General features: G+C 38.2%; 1 protein-coding gene across 5 annotated transcripts in view; it reads left to right on the top strand.

The window, feature by feature from the left end:
* rbm27 (RNA binding motif protein 27) overlaps positions 1-16817 on the top strand; it is a 122535-nt gene that overhangs the window by 34806 nt on the left and 70912 nt on the right. For all 5 annotated transcript variants that reach the window (XM_069898128.1, XM_069898127.1, XM_069898130.1 and 2 more), the window contains exons 2-6: positions 2006-2124; positions 7297-7433; positions 8909-9003; positions 10244-10440; positions 15897-16163. In XM_069898128.1, the coding sequence (XP_069754229.1) occupies positions 2006-2124; positions 7297-7433; positions 8909-9003; positions 10244-10440; positions 15897-16163 (815 nt within the window). The remainder of the gene's footprint in view (positions 1-2005; positions 2125-7296; positions 7434-8908; positions 9004-10243; positions 10441-15896; positions 16164-16817) is intronic.

Here is a 16817-nt window from a genome sequence, read left to right as displayed (position 1 = left end):
CTACGCACTAAATGGCTAGAACACTGGATCAATGAGTTATACCCAAGTTCAAAAATAGAGTGCAAGATAATTAATTGCTCCCTTTTGTTTTGTAAACAGCCCCCCAAAAAATAATGTCTAGCAAATATATCATGCAAACTTTGCAAAAATGTGGCCGCATCAATCTAATCCAGCTCTCGATGTCAAAGTGGAGAGGACGTTGACTTGGCTTTTGTGCATTTATAAAGAATGCTAATTAAGGCTCTAGAATGGTGCATTGTTTTGCGAAGCATCAATAAAAGTTGACACAGTAAACTGCAGTTGTTGGAAATGTAAAATTAAATCAGAAAATGGATCTTGTTTCCTTATCTATTGAAGGATATAATTGAAATAGTAGGAGTGACTCAGCAAATGAAATCCTGGGAAGGCAGATTTGTTATGCAAGGAGAGTCATCCATTGGGTCTACTTTCCTCCGTTTGACAGGTGGTCTAATTGAACCATACAAACTTGTTAAGGGGTTTAATAAAGGAGATATGGAGTGCAGTACTGTTTCTGCTGGATAGGTGTTAATAATCTTGTCAATTTTAAAATAAGATAGTATTCAGGGAAGAGGAGAACAATTCAAGTTTGGGATTGGTTGAATGTGCAATACAACTTCGGTTATCCAAAATGGTCAGGACTGGGCCTATTTTGGATAAACTTTTTTTGGAGAACAGGTCATTATATAAAAACAACCTAGTAGCAACAGCAAATCACTTGTAAAAGTGTTTAAAGCAACAACAAGAGAAGGCTTTTTAAGCATTAAAATAATGTTTCATTCTCACCAAAAAAAATGCTGGCCACGCCAATCACCGACATCTATTCACCAAGGCCCCATTTGTGCTAGGAGCCTGAGGGTCCCACTCATGCCCGGGGAGCTAGAGGTCTGCTGCCGCCGCCGCCGCCAGGAGCCTGATTTCCCCAGTCATTTCGGCTCTGAAAATTTTTTGGATAACTGAGGATTTTGGAGAATCCGATTTCAGATAATCGGAGTTGTACTGTATTTAAGATGTGGACTTGAAGATTCTTGGATGTTGTTGGAAGTCGCTATCTTAGAGGATCTTTCCTGGACCCAACACACTAATGGCATCATGAAGAAAGCAAGTCAGCACCTCTATTTCCTCAGGAGTTTGCAGAGGTTTGGAATGACACCAGAAACCCTGGCAAATTTCCATAGCTGTATGGTGGAAAATGTGCTGACTTGGTTCCATTACGGTCTGGTATGGGGGCACCAATACCCCTGAGGGTAAAGGCCTCCTAAAGGTAGTGGATACAGCCCTGGACATCATAGGCAAAACCCTCCCCACCAGGGAATGCTGTAAATCAGCAATTATTGATAATTGCTTGATAATCAGCACACACTCATTTCTCACTGTGCCATCAGGAGAGAGGTCTAGGTGCCACAAGACTCACAGCTCCAGGTTCAGGAACAGCTGCTACCCCTTCACCATCAGACTCCACAACAACAAACTCAATTAGGGAATCACTAAAAGACTCTTACTTGTGCACTTTATTGATATTTTTCTTAATTCTCTCTGTATTGCACAATTTGTTCACATACTTTATCTGTTTACAGTTTTTGTTAATATGTATAAGCTGTGTACTATTAATAGTGGTAATTCTGCCTCACCTGCAGGAAAAAGAATCTCATGGTTGTATGTGATATGTATGAACTCTGACAATAAATGTGAAATCTAATGTTAATGAACATAGGGCAATTGGAGGAAAGCATTACTGAGGTAGATCAGTGAACATATTGAACAGAGGAGACCATGTGGGGCGAATGGCCTTTTCTTTACTATAACAATGATGGCTATTTCTGCAGTTGTGGTTGGAAAGATTATATTATAGTGAAGTGTATTTTTAATTTTGAGGTTCATTGTTCTATTATTAAAATGAAGACATGAATTTTGATTTGGGGAAGCAAAACATTCAAATTGCCTTCATCAGTTAAGTGATTTAAAAAAAAAACCTCTTATTTTACAGTTGCGACGCTGATCCTTCAGCTTTGGCAAAATATGTTGTGGCTCTAGTTAAGAAAGACAAGCCAGAAAACGAATTGAAGGCATTGTGTGTTGATCAACTGGACGTATTTCTGCAAAAAGGTAAGATTTTTGTGTTTTCTTGTTGACTTTTAAAGGAACTGATTCCAGTTTACATTTGTTTTTGATCCAACTGGTCTGCACAATTTATTCGAACACCAGCGACCTGGGTTCAAACCAGTGCTGTAATGAGTTTGTATGTTTTCCTCTTGTCTGCGTCGGGATTTGGAGGCTCATTAGTGAATTTTTTTAATATAATTTTTTTTTATTTTTCACACTATGAACCATATCAACCAAAATATGTACAAACGTTTCTCATTAAATTTACAGATGACGTGCTGGGGAAGAGGCTAGCTCTCTGAATAGAGAGGGAAATGGATGGGGTGCTGGAAAATTGAAAGAGAGACTCAGAGTAGAGAGACGGGGGAGGGGTTAAACAAAAACAGGAGAAGCCCATTTTAATGCTGTCTAATTGGAGAGTGCCCAGACAGAATGAGATGTTCCCTCAATTTTGTACGGAGCCTCATTTTGGCAGTACATGAGGCCATGGATAGACGTGTTGGTGTAAGAATGGGGTGTGGAATTAAATTGGCCACTGGAAGGTATGGGAATGGTGTGTGGAATTTAAATGGTTGGCCACTGCAAGGTTTCTGTAACTGCAGAAGACAGAGCCAAGGAGTGGACGATCTCCCAATCTGCGTCCAATCTCTGATGTGGAGGAGGGCATAACTGGCGCATTGGATGTAGTCGATGACCCCTGCAGAGTTGAGTGTTCCTTCACTTGGAAGGACTGTTTGGGATCCATTTGGTGATGAGGAGGAGATATGGGTGCAGTGTAGCATTTCTTGCAGTTACGGGGTAGGTACCGAGGGGGCAATGGTAGGAAGGGATGGGTGGATGAGGGAGGTCTGGAGGATGTGGCCCCTGTGGAGAGGGGAAGGTGTGTCTGAAGATAATATACCCTCCTCTTCTCTTCCCCACACCCTCCCCCCCCCCCACCCCAATCTGCCTACCTTTTGCTCATATCAGTCCTTTCTCAAGGACTAAGGCCTAAAACATTGGTTACCCTTTTCTTCCTATGATACTACGTGTTCTGAGTCTCTCCAGAACTTTTGTGTACCAATCCAAGAGAAAGATTACCTTTATTCACAGATCATAGGTTTAAAAGCTTGATCTCTGGCTTTTGAGACTTAACTGAGTGCCATCTGAAGCCACATGTAATCCGCTGAGGAGCTCAGCACGTCAAGCAGTATCACTAGGATCTGAAAGAATGGTTAATGTTTTGAGCCAAAGCCCATTATCAAGGTTGGATAAAGTCTTGATAAATTGTTTTGGCCTCGTGGACCTGCTGATTTCCTCCAGCAAGTTGTGTTTGGCCTCAGATTCCAGCATCTGCAGGCTCCAGGAAGCTGGTGAACTTGTTGGTGACTTGCAGAAGTCCTTCTGGCACATGCAGTGGTAAATTCCTCAGGGAGTTGAGAAGAGCTGCACAAAATGAGTCCTATTTCCCAGTAGTCAGGTTTAAAAAAAAAAATTACTGACTGAACCTGCTGGAAGTGCAGAAGCTTATTGTAAGGAAGGGAAATAAAGGCAGCTTCAGGAAAGGTAACCCTATCTTTTTATTTGAATTAATTCATTGATCTAAAATTCACTTTTTAAATCTATTTACATGAGTTTTTCAACATTGTTGCATCCTGTTGTTTTCACACCATTCACGTTCAATTTAAATGTAGCTTTTGATGTTAGAGTAGTTCCTACTGTGATTGAGGTTGAACATGCAGTAAGCTGAGAACCAACCTTGCAGAGATGGGTTATGTGTCAAAACAAACTGGAAGAAACAGTGTGATGTGAGGTATGTGTCTGATGAATTCCGGGAACTTGCTACTCTGGGCATGATCTGAGCTTCAGTAGCCTTTATTGTGCAATTGTTGATTATCGGTAATTTTTTCTTTTTTGAATCTTTTTAAACTTTTTGTTGCTCAGTGGTAAATGCTAGCAAAAAATTCTGGCCCTCTGATTGTTTTGACCACTGCATAGACTTTTCATGGACCCACTGAAAATGCATTCAAATGTTTAATTTCTTAAAATTTAATTCAGCAATCTATTTTTTACTGCTAAGATGCAAAGACTCACAAGTAAGTCCTATTTGCTGTTCAAGGTGTTGCAAAACGGAGAATGTAAAAATGTTTGTCTTTGGAGTCTATGCTCTGAGGTATATGTGCAAATGTGTAAAGCAGATCTCTAAATATTTGAGGGCTGGATATTTTATATTCTTTTGTCATCCAAGTCCAGTTTGTTGTGTGGTTGACACAATTGTACCTTCTGTTTTGTTTTTTTTCTCTAAGTTGGTTCATGGTGCCTTACTTTAACAATTAAAATTCGTCACTTCATATTGATGCAATATTTGTGAGGATATTTTAATTTAAAATGATATGAAATAGGGCATATTTTTAGTTTCCTTGGTCATGAATGACACAGATTTTCCTGATAGTAGGGAAAGTGACATACTATTTCCAGTAGCTGTCCAGAGAATTACCGTGGTATATTTTTTCCAAAATTTGTACACAGATTAATCACAGATTCCTGAAAAATTTTGGAAATTGCCTGAAATGTATAAATTCAGCCTGGTCGCAGTTTCTACCAGTCAGATATCTACTTAATATAATTTGTCACATAACTTTTGTTAAAAGGTGCAGCGTAAGAAGTGTGGTATTGAGCTGATTTTCTACATTTGAAGATTCTATGCTGGGTTGTTAGTATTTTACTAATGAACCAAATCTATTAGCTCTAAAATATGTTGATGCTGAGAAATTGAGCTATTATTTTTGTGCAGGTGCATGAGAAAAGTAAGAGTTCAGAAAAATTACTGGTATCGTTTTATAGTTGGAAGAAAAGATTTAAAAAAAACTTTTTTACCAATATGGGATATGGTGGAAAGTTTTACATGCAAGGGACTCCATTTTTCTTTGTAAGAAAAGACTAAAGCCCCTTTCACTCTTGCAAGTGATCCCAGGAATAAAACGCTAATCGGCCGTTAAAGTAGCAAGTGCGAAAGCAAAATGAACTCCATGCCGGTGCCAGATGATGTCCTCTCACACTGGGAATTGATGGCCTCAATCCTTAGTACAATCCCTGGCGTCAAGTTTTTGCTTGAGTGCAGGAAGAAACTTTCCCATGCGAATGTCACAGTGAAGGAGAGAGAGAGGAAATAAATATAATAAACAGTAATAAATAGCAAAACCAGACAATTTTTAAACAGCATGGGAAAATTGGTAGTGCTATAGCACACAGTTTATAAAGACTGAGGGGGGAAAGCAACGGCAAACTGACTTCCCAGAATACCGTGCGTCAGAGAACCCTCTCTATGAATGTTCCATGTATGCAGTCAGGCATACAGTCCCTCTCTGCCGCATGGAATTCTGGTAGGGCAGGTCCGCCATCACTTTTTCCCATGATATTTTTAAATTGTATGTGATTCCCCACGCTGTTTAAATTGTATGGGATAGTGCTACTAACTTTGCAAGCTGTATCAATCGTGCGCTATAGCACTACAAACTTTCCAACCCTGTTTAAAAATTGTCTGCTATTACTATTTATTGCTTGGACTTTCCTATGGCTCGTTATAAAGATTTATATTGGTCAACACAACAACAACAACACGAACTGATGGGCTTATACTGTGCTGTACATAAAGCTTAATTACGTTATAATTATGCTTGATTAATTTTGTTCAAATATATGATCATAATTTAGGGCAGGTCCACCATCACTCGATGCATCATGACATAACCAGAAGAAGGTAGGACAGTCCTAACCCCAAGGATGTCTCCTTGCAAGTGTGAAAGCGTTCACTGTCCCAGTTAGGAGTGGCCAAGTGTGTCCTATCCCAGGACACTGAACAGCCAATTTAATGGGATGCAAGTGAGAAAGGGTGCTTAAGTGACACAAATGCATGTCCTCAAGAAATCTGGAAATTTGACCAGTTAATAATCCCCATGGATGGGGAAGGTGATTCAGCTTTCATCTGCAATTTCACAGCATTTCCAGCATTGTAATACTTTTGAGTGTTAAACATGTGAAATCTAGTAAAATATTTTTAAGATGTTTGAGACCCAACTTGTCTTGCCTGATGTTCTTGTTCATGTGTTGCAAAGACCTAAAAGTACATTATTTACAAAAATTGGTCAAAGTTATTCTACTCTTGGATTCAAATTGTGACTCTTAACTGATATCAAGTAAACTGTTCTCATACTTCAGATGAGGAATTATTTTTGATTATGATATATTCATAAAGTTAACTGGATAATTACTGAAATTTTTTTTTTGTCCATTTTCCAGCATTTGATTCAATTAATGGATGCACCTTCCACTTTTTTAAACTTTCTTTTCCATCTCCCTTCTGTCTGCAAAACAAAATGTGGCCGATGTATGTAAATAGTCAATTCAAATGACAATTCAAAAGTAAAATACGAAAATCTGCGGACGCCATGGTTGAAGTAAAAATACAAAGCTGGAGGAACTCCAGGATGAACTCCAGGATGAAGGGCATAAGCCCGAAATGTCGGTTATGTATTTTGTCCTTTGCTATATAAAGGACGCCTCAAACCGTGCATCTTGGCGCCTCACAGTTTGGCGGGCAGCAACCTCCTTTGAAGAAGACCGTAGAGCCCACCTCACTGACAAAAGGCAAAGGAGGAAAAACCCAACCCCAACCAACCAATTTTCCCCTGCAGCCGCTGCAACCGTGTCTGCCTGTCCCGCATCGGACTTGTCAGCCACAAACGAGCCTGCAGCTGACGTGGACTTTTACCCCCTCCATAAATCTTCGTCCGCGAAGCCAAGCCAAAGAAATATAAAGGACACTGAGTTTCTCCAGAATTGTTCAAAATATATTTAAATAAATTTATATTTGTGCACTAGGTATTCTTAATGTGAAAATAAGTCATTTATTTATTCTCTATCAACTAGATAACATGCAGGGAAATTTTTGCAGAAAACCAACCATTTTTGCACTTTTTCCTATTGGTTTGATTTCTTCTGGTACAAGAGTTAACAAATAATTAGCCTTTTTTTTAAAGGAGTCATTACCAATCTTTTTAAGTATAAGGATGTAAGGTCTTTAAAGTGTAATATATATCTGCACTGATTGCATGCAGCTATTAAATTGTTTTTATGAAATTATTTAATGAATTGGTTTCTCCATGTTACAATTTCATCTTTATGATTGTTTGATAGAAACTGTTGGTTTTGTCGACAAACTTTTTGATGCTTTAAGCACAAAGAACTATCTGTCACGGCCAGAACAGCTTGTCCAGGAGACGTTGAAGCAGGACATGCAGCCTACATGGCAAGAGAGGGAGGACAAAAAAGAAGTGAGTGATAAATCTATTTTTCATTTGTAATTTTTTTGTAATAGTGTACCTCTCTGAGCTATTAATCTCCTTCAGGAGAGAGAGCTGCAGTTTAAAAGCAATCTTGCCATTGCTGCCCATGTCTTAAAGCCAAGTTGATGCAGAGAGAAATTCAATATGCATCCACTTTTTCTTTATATTCAGTTATTTCATCTTTGGTACAATTAAGAGAATGTTTCTCTATAATATGGGTTTATCCCAGAGATAAATGATACAGGTTGAAACTGGTATAAGACATTTGGAACTGGATTGTGACTGGACCCGAGAAATTGCCCTCAAATGTCTTGAAGTTTGGGAATTGTTATTTTTAAAATTTTTTTAAATTTTTCACGCTATGAACCATACTGGCCAAAATACACACAAACATTTCCCTCTTGAATATACGCAGTGCCATTTTCTCCCCTTTCCCCCCCCCCTCCCTTCCCTCCCATCTTCAACCCCCTCCCCACCCACTCAATGTTCAACATATATGATACATTAAACCCATGAAACAATGTCATCACACAATGAAGATAAACAAGAAATTTGTGTCATCCACTTTTACACACTGGGTCAGTTCATTTCATCTTCTTTTCCTTCTGTCATTTTAGGCGGTGGAGGTCCGCGGTAGGACTTCTCTGTTGTGTTCCATGTACGGTCTGTTCGAATACTGTGATGTTATTTCTTAAATTATATGTTATTTTTTCTTTTAAAGTATAAATACTCAGTGGGTCATCGAACTTGGTTTCAGTACATTGCTGTCATCTGAATTCTCAAAATTTGCACTTGTAGGCTAATGTCATAATATACTTGCTTGCATGTATATTATGAGCCTCAAAAACACCAAATTTCATAACTTGTTCATGACAATAAAATTCTGACTAGCTACAGATTTGTACAAATATTAGTTACACCTTAGTTTGCATTAATTAATTTAGTATAGATCAATACTATAGATTCAATATGTGCTGGACCACCAGTTGGTAGCGTTGTAAGTGTCAACAAGCATTGTAACTGAATGGTGTAAGCTTAAGGATGCAAAGTTCTACTTTGTGGATGGAAGGGAGACAACAGATCGGCCAACGCAAGAGTACACAAATTAGGAACGCCAAGCTATGTATTTAGAGCAGAATCAAACTACTTTAAAAACTTCATTGGAGAATATTGTTGTGCTGTTATGTGAAATTATACCTGCAGTTTTTCACAATTTGCAAAAAACTAGTTCACATTGGTAAAATAAAACTCTTTGGCAAAGTACCTATTTTTAAATGGAGATGCAGGTCAAGTTTTGAAGTAGTGCTCAGAGGGATTATTGAGATTGAGTCGTACCACTTTTTCAGTTTAATTTTATGGTGAATAAAGGAGCTGCATTGAGTTATTTTGCTTACAATTTTTTGTTCTGTTGCAACGAATGAGCATTTTGGTTTACTTTTTTTGATTGCTGCTTGCTATTTTAGGTTCCCCTGTATGATGAGGACCAAGATGTTAGAAAACCTTTATTAAAGAAAAATCACAGTCCTTTTAAACCCCTTTTAGGACCTATTGATACAAGGTAAGAAATATTACTCTCATTATTAACTAAAAATTTGTGTTTAAACTTGAGCTTGTTCTCTGTTTGCATATCATTGTTTCATTTGACATTAGTCAAAGATTTGGTGCTAAATGTGAATTTTGGTAAGGAATGTGAAATCAAGTAAAATGAAATCTGTACAATTTCATCATTTTGGAGAAATCACTCTCAGGAAAGATGCCCTTTTGCATTGTTTTCTAAAAACTATGGCAAAGTTTGAGGTGTGTCAATGTTTCTTTTGTTATGATATAGTCATTACATATTTTCAGTTTCCATGTGCTTTTTTAAAATTATACTGTAGTTTTAAAGAAAATGAAGACATTGAGAAGATGAAGAGCTTTGTAAAAGACCCTTAGTGTTTGGCTGAATACAGCATTGTTAATGGCCATAAAGCAGGAAGTACGGGTACTCCCCGACTTGCATTCGCATATTGGTGTTCAGTTGGCGCATGCGCAAGAGTTAAGGGCACAAATTCAATATCGTTAGGGCGCTTAAATGAACTCTTGCGCATACACCAACTGAATTCCAGTGCGCAAACCCACCACGCATGTACCAACTGAAGACTCGTGCAAGCACACAGGAATCAAGATGGCTGTGCCCAGCCTGTGGACCCCGGAACGCCAACTAAAAGGACCGGAATGTTGAAAGATTCACCAAGATTGATTGACAAATTCAGGAAGCTTTAAGTTGTTATTGTCAAATCTACGATGAAAACAAATTTGAATAGAAAGTTTGCTGTAAGACTTCAGCACTCCATACGCGTGGGTAAAATTCCAATTTGCGTCCATTTCGGCATGCGATCGATCCTTCAATCCCAATTACTGTCATAAGTCGGGGAGTACCTATAGTAATAAACAGCTTTCTTGGGAAGCTTGGATGTAATGTAACATATGATCATGAGATTTCCCCTCAAATGTCTCCAGGCTGATAGTTTTGCAACCTGTACTGCCGGTTCCATCTCCAAGACAAGCAAGCCCATTGTTTCTGCCTGCTGCTGTTCCACTGAGCTAGTTTACTAAAACATTGAGCCTATCCTGTCCAGCCTTGCATGCTCTTTTATTTGAATGGATATAGCCTCTGCTACTCCTAATCTTGTCCAACAAGATAGCAGAAATAGATGAGTTTGATTGTTTTCTCTGCCATAAAAGTTTGTGTGGGAGTTTAATCCACAGGGCCATAAATTTGCAGGTTTTTGAAGTTTAAATTTCTAAAAATTTAATAGAAATCGTGATGAGAAAAAACGTGAAGAACGACGGCGCAGAGACTTTGAAAGATATCCCCATTCTAGAGATCTTTATCGAGATCGATACGATCGTCGTCGGGGCCGAAGTTATAGTCACAGTCCATCAAAGGCCAAAAGTCGAAGTCGCAGTCGAGATCGGAATAGAGTTCTAGGCCGCAGTAACAGCACAAGCAGGGGTAAGTGAATGAGCTTGACTAGTTTTTGACCAGATTTCTGTGGCTGCATTTGTTCTTTGTATAGTTTTAATCATGGGATGATGTGCTATGGTTCATAATGTATTTGTTGAATGATTATTCATATTGGCATTGAATAACATTGATTTAGTTGGATGTTTTCTTTTAATGCATGTTTGGTTTTTGTCAAGATTTTCCTGCACTCTGAATTCAAACCATTGTTGACAAGTTTCACTAAGATATTGACCCCAACAATTAATACTCATTAATTTTCTTATTTTGGAAAATTTTCCTGTTTACCTTTTTAATATGAATTATATAAAAAAAAAGCAAAAATTGACAATACCAACAAAGGTAACAACAGAATATGTGAGCAAAATTGCTTTGTGTTGTTAATGAAAACTTGCCCCTTCTCCACCCTGCAAAAAAGTGCTGTGCAGTTTAAAAAAAAATCATAGCAGAATAATTTTGAACACATTTGAGTTAGAACACCATACAGCATGGAAAACAGTCATGTGCCGCCATATCGTCTGTTCGGGCAAAGTCTGACCACATATATGTCTATTTAGAAATTCAGATCGGAGAATGGGACGTCGCATATGTATCCCTCATAATTGAACTTGCTCAATTCACTCATTGATCCTCTCAGTCACAACCACTGCTTGTCCTTACTGCAAAATGCATCTTGTCACATATACTACTTATACTGACAGAACTGCTGCCACAAGACTGAAGAATTCTGGGCATCCAGCAGAAGTGTTGCAGAAAATAAGCCTGAGTCCATTTCTCCAGGCACCATGTTCTAGTACAAAATTAATGATATATTTGAAACTGACATAGCAGGTGAAAGTGAGGTGCAACAATTACTCTAAAGCAGGAATACCACAGCACCAAATGTTGCTGTAACGGAATGGTTTAATTACCCTGGTACCCATGCCACTTCTAATCATCTGTCATTAGTATATAATATGGTGTTCGCAAAACATCCAAATCGCCTAACATCCTATTTCACAGAACGCATTGTGGACGTTAAGTGACCCATGACTGTAGTTCCTGAAGCTCTCTTTGTCCATGCTGATAAAGCTGACATTCGAGGAGTGACCCATTTGTCCCATTTCCATATAAAACCCTTCCTGTCTGTCCAAATGACTGAAAATCTGGAAATCTACATATCATTGTCTGCTATCCAGAGCAGGAATTATTTAATCTGACTGTTGCTTTTTGCCTCAGACCATAATGGTATACCTGTTCCATATGATAGATTTTTTGTACAGTGACCTCCAGTGTGAATTTTATTAAAGCCTCCCAGACATTCAAATGCCCCCACCATTTCTATTTCCATAATTTATTGCCTAATCTATTACCAATGTATCATTTGTAATATTTTGTTCTTTTCTCTCTCTCACACACACATACACACGCGCACAGACACGCGTGCACAGACAGACAGACAGACACACACACACACACACACACACACACACACACACACACACACACACACACACACACACACACTTTCTTTACAAAAACACAAACAAAACAACCCCCCTTCTCCCCCCCACCCTCCCAAACATTATAAATTCACACACTGTCAGGGATCACAGTTAAGCTGATCATCAAAAAAATTCTATGGGGGGAAGTCACTTGCATTTATACTATAACATCATTTATTGTTGTCCTTTTGTTATTGTATTTATAATTAAAATTGGCCCCTATATAATCAAAATATATCTGCCATATCTTAATAAACATCATATTTGTTCTTTAAGTTGTATGTAATGTTTTTTCATAGGTATGCAACTATTCATCTCATCAGTCCATGGTGCTCTACGTAGAGGGGAATTGGATTTCCAAGTAATTGCAATACATTTTCTTAGCCACTGCTAAGTCTATTTTAACAAATTAAATTTGGAATTTAGTTAGTTTATTATTCACTTCAATCAAACCAACATCTTTCCATTATTGCAACACGTTATAAATTTAGATGTATTCCCCAGCCAGATCATTTGTTCCATTTCACTAATTTCAGGTAGACCCAAACTTGGCCCCCATCTTTCTCTTAGGAATGATCTTAGCTGGAGAAAAAGTCCAATTAGGTACTCCGTATTTATTTCTTAATTGTTCAAAAGATTTAAGAGATCCTTCCTTCTAACAATCATCAATATATTTATTTTTTGGTCATACCATGAATTCAATATTTTGTTACCCAGATTCATCAGCAGTAATATTTTTTTTCATAATGGTGTTTCTTAATGATATACTTGCTTGTTTTTCTAATACTTATTTTATTTCTTGCCATATTCTAATCGTAAGTCATTTTTTTGTTATTAATTTAGCATTCCACATAAATAAAATCTACAGAACAGGAAACCCCAAAAGCTTGTGAAAAAAGCCCATGGAATTTCTCAAGGAAGAAGAACCCCTCCCTTCATTGACATCTTTTATAGATACTCATCTCTGGGCGCCATTCTCCCCTTTAAAATGCAGTCTCCACCATGCTCCTTTTCCCAAGTTTTCTCTCTTTTCTGAGCTTTCCATGAACTTTTCGATAGTTTACTTTTCAACAGTATATACAAGATTTTTTTTAAAAGAAACCCAACTTTTACGGTCCCATTGTAAACATTCTTTAGTCTTGGCAACCTTAGCCTTTTCATAAACCTCGCAGGAAGTTCTTAGTCTTGAAAAATTGTTGATTACCTTCTGCTATTTCAACTCTCAGATAACCTCAAATATTTCAAGTTTTTGCAACGCAGTTGTCTTTAAATCATCAACTCCTTCCTCTGCCTAACCAAAGTAGGACTAAAATCTTGGAAAAATAGCATTTTTTCATGGTTAATCTCGGGTGGACTATTATTTTGCTTAGAGCATCGGTGAGAGAACAAGAATGGTTGATGTTTCAGAAGAACGAAAAGCACAGTGCAGGGATTTGAGCCCTTGTAAAATGAACCCAGGATTGGATTGGGGCCATTAGGGGAATGAGTGAAGGAGAGGAAGAGAATAAAAGGGGAGGGAGGCAGGTGGAGGGGGACAGGGTGGAGTTGGAGACAGCTAAAGGGGGTAGGTAAGTGGTGTAAAAGACAAGCAGTGATGGAAACTATTCAGTAGAGAAGGTAATGGTAATATATTGGAAACTATTAGGGGCAAGGTGAATGACAAATTGGATCAAATGAAAACATCATGCTGGGTTGGGGGAGATTGAATTCTCTCAGGAAAATGTGAGTGGAAGAAGATCAAACCAGAGTGAGAATGGATGTGTGGGAAAGATAAAAATTGTAGAGGGAAGGGGGAAGAACAAGATAATGGGGGTTGTGGGGGGTGATTTGTGGACTCATCCTGAAACTGGAGAGTTCATTGTTCATACCATTAGGCTGTAGACTGCCCAGGGTCTTGTTCATGCTTGGCCTCACTCTGGAAGCGGAGGTGCAGGTTGGGCAGGCCAATAGAGAAGGGGAGTTGAAACCATTTGCAACCTGGAGCGCGGGATGGCATTCATCAACAATGCACATAAGCCCAAAGTAAACCAACCACACAGTGAGTGTTTGAACTCAAGTAGAGCTTGGATATGACATGCAAACCACTCCTGCATTCTATGACCTACCAGTTGCATGGTTGGCCATTCCTATGGCCTTAACTTGCCATCTCTGAATGTATAAAAGTGCACTGAAAGTGATTTGTCTTAATTCTTTGGGCCATCTCAGGGGGGAAGAAGAATGGAGGATTTTATCCTGGTATTGTCTTAGCATGCACCTATACAGGGTGGTATGGATAGCTCTTGCAGCAATTGGGATGACAGAGATTTAATGAAAATCCTAATGTAATTAATTTTAGAATCTGGTACTGCACTTTGAGGATAAAACAAATCCCTACGTATAATTCTGCATGTATATTTAGTTGACTACCTGTGAATGCAGAACAAGTTTAAAAAATATCCAAGTGATTAAGATATTGCTTTTCAAAAACAAACTTTAAAATTCAGTTTTCTGGATTAAGAGTGTGATTTTTGAGTTGTTCATGATGAACGTACTGGGATGACAAGAGTTGAGTATTTATTCTCCACTGCACCTGTTGTTGTTTTTCACAGTTGGATTCATGCTGATAATTGACTCCCTGGTGTATTTCAGGTTAGAAATAGTTCCAGACTTGCTATTTCTGGTTGCAATTTGATGCTTGTACCTCCATAATTTTACAAGGTAGCCATAATGTCTTGTGGATCAGGTTCATTTCTGGATCCTTGCTCTTAGCATACACCTGTAAAACTCCCATTGTAACATTCTTTAATCATTGAAATGATGGACTGTGACATGACATGCTTGTCTCTTGTAATGTTAGAGACTTGGAATTGCAAGCAGTAGCATAGTTCCCCTGGGCTCAAATCACAAATTTGCATCTCTAAACTGTCAGCTTTTCTTGCAAAAGTTTTTGTTTATTTTTCAGTGAGGACACCAGGTGGTATATTCCATTAGAAAGTGTCAGCTTTTGTGAGAGAATGGTTAAAAAGTAATGACTTCTAAGCATATCTTTATGCACCGAAGTTTTCTGCTAATATAAATAAGAGAAAGAACTTCCATTTGGGAACATTGAAGAAAATTTTTAAAAAACTGTTAGAAAACCAAACCTTTAATAGCTTCCTCTATACTATTAATTTCATAAACAGTAATGAAATAGTGACAGTTCTGGTCTCTTTACTTGAGGAAGGATGTACTGCCTTTGGAGGCAGTGCAGAGAAGGTTTTTCAGCTTGATACCAGAGATGAGTCATCTGGTGCTGAGCTCGCTGGAATTTAGAAGTATGAGAGGGGATCTTACAGAATTATTAAAGGCATAGATAAGATAGAGATAGGTAAATTGTTTTCATTGGTGGGGAGATTAGAGTTAGGGGGTATACTACCCTGAAGATTCAGGGTAGTAGATTTGGGATGGAGATGTGGATGAATTGCTTTTCCCAGAGGGTGGTGAATCTAGCAGTGAAGGTAACTTCAGTAAATATATTTAAGACAAGGTTGAATAGCTTTTTACATAGTTGGGGAATTGAGGAATATGGGGAAAAGACAGGGAGATGGAGATGAGCGTCTCATCAGATCGGATTGAATGGCGGAGCAGGCTGGACGGCCTACTCCTTTTTTTTATGTTCTTAATGTTCTTATGAATGCAACTTTACCAAGGCTTTGAGGTTTTGCTTGCAGGACTGTAGAAAATGTTAACATTATGAAAAAAACATAGTAATTGCCACTGACTCAAGTTTAAGATTGATATGCGAAGAATAATTTGATCTGTGCAGAATTTAATATTAATATGTGAACACATGACCTAAGAAAAATATGGACAACATTTTGGAAGACTACAGTGTGATTTGAGAACATTGGATGGTTGCAAATGGTAAACTTGCAATAACATTTGGATATTAACTTGTTTAACGTTTAATTTCATTGGAAAAAAAATCTGTCTTTAATTTAACAGATCAACATAAGGAGAGATCAAAGTTTGAACTGGAAAGAAACGAGGCCTCTGAGAACATCTACGTTCCTAGCTGCACGTCAGTAAGCAGTTCTGCTGATCAGTATTATGCTGGAGGTCCCTCTGCTCCTAGTGCTGTAACAGTGGTAGCTCCTGTCCACCACCCTGATAACACTACTGAGAGCTGGTCTAATTTCTATAACAACCACACGGGCACAAACTCTTTTGGTAGAAATATAGCTCCAAAACGCCGGTGCAGAGACTATGATGGTAAGTGAAGTACACAATTTTCATGTTTAATGCTGCAAAAATCTTTTTGATCTCTTAAGTTGACTCCCATTTAATTTTGATAGGCATAGATGATTTGTACCAAAGCTCATGTTTTAAAGCGGGCAGATTAATAGCTGTAAAATACGGGGCTGGCAGATGTATGAAATTTGGGAATAAAGGAAGTCAAAAATATTATCGGGTACAAAATTGAATTCAAATGTTCTTCAAGTGGAATATGCACTCAGAAACAGTTTAAAATTTTTTCGCAATTCAGCCTATACAGTAGTACAATATATACTGCAGTGACAGATAAAGAACTTTTAGAACTGAGCAAGAGCAACATAATTTTATTATGGTAAGCGCAATGCTATTGTAGCGCTAATAACATGGATTTGAATCCATCGCAGTTTATAAGGCATTTGCACATCCTCCCCTTGTCTATGGGTTTCTTCCATGTTCCAAAGGCAAATAGGGTTTGTAGGTTGATTTGTCACATGGGTTTATTGGGCGGTGTGGGCTCATGGACCAGAAGGGCTTGTTACTGTGCTGAATATTAAAATCAAATTTTCCCAAAAAAAATGGAGAGGTCCGTTCAGGTATTTGATAGCAGGGAGAAAGCTCTCCTTGGATCTAGTGGTGTGTCATCTTTCACTC

This window comes from Narcine bancroftii, chromosome 9, assembly GCF_036971445.1.
Source record: "Narcine bancroftii isolate sNarBan1 chromosome 9, sNarBan1.hap1, whole genome shotgun sequence".
NCBI lineage: Eukaryota > Metazoa > Chordata > Chondrichthyes > Torpediniformes > Narcinidae > Narcine > Narcine bancroftii.
This window is presented reverse-complemented; position numbering and strand designations above follow the sequence as displayed.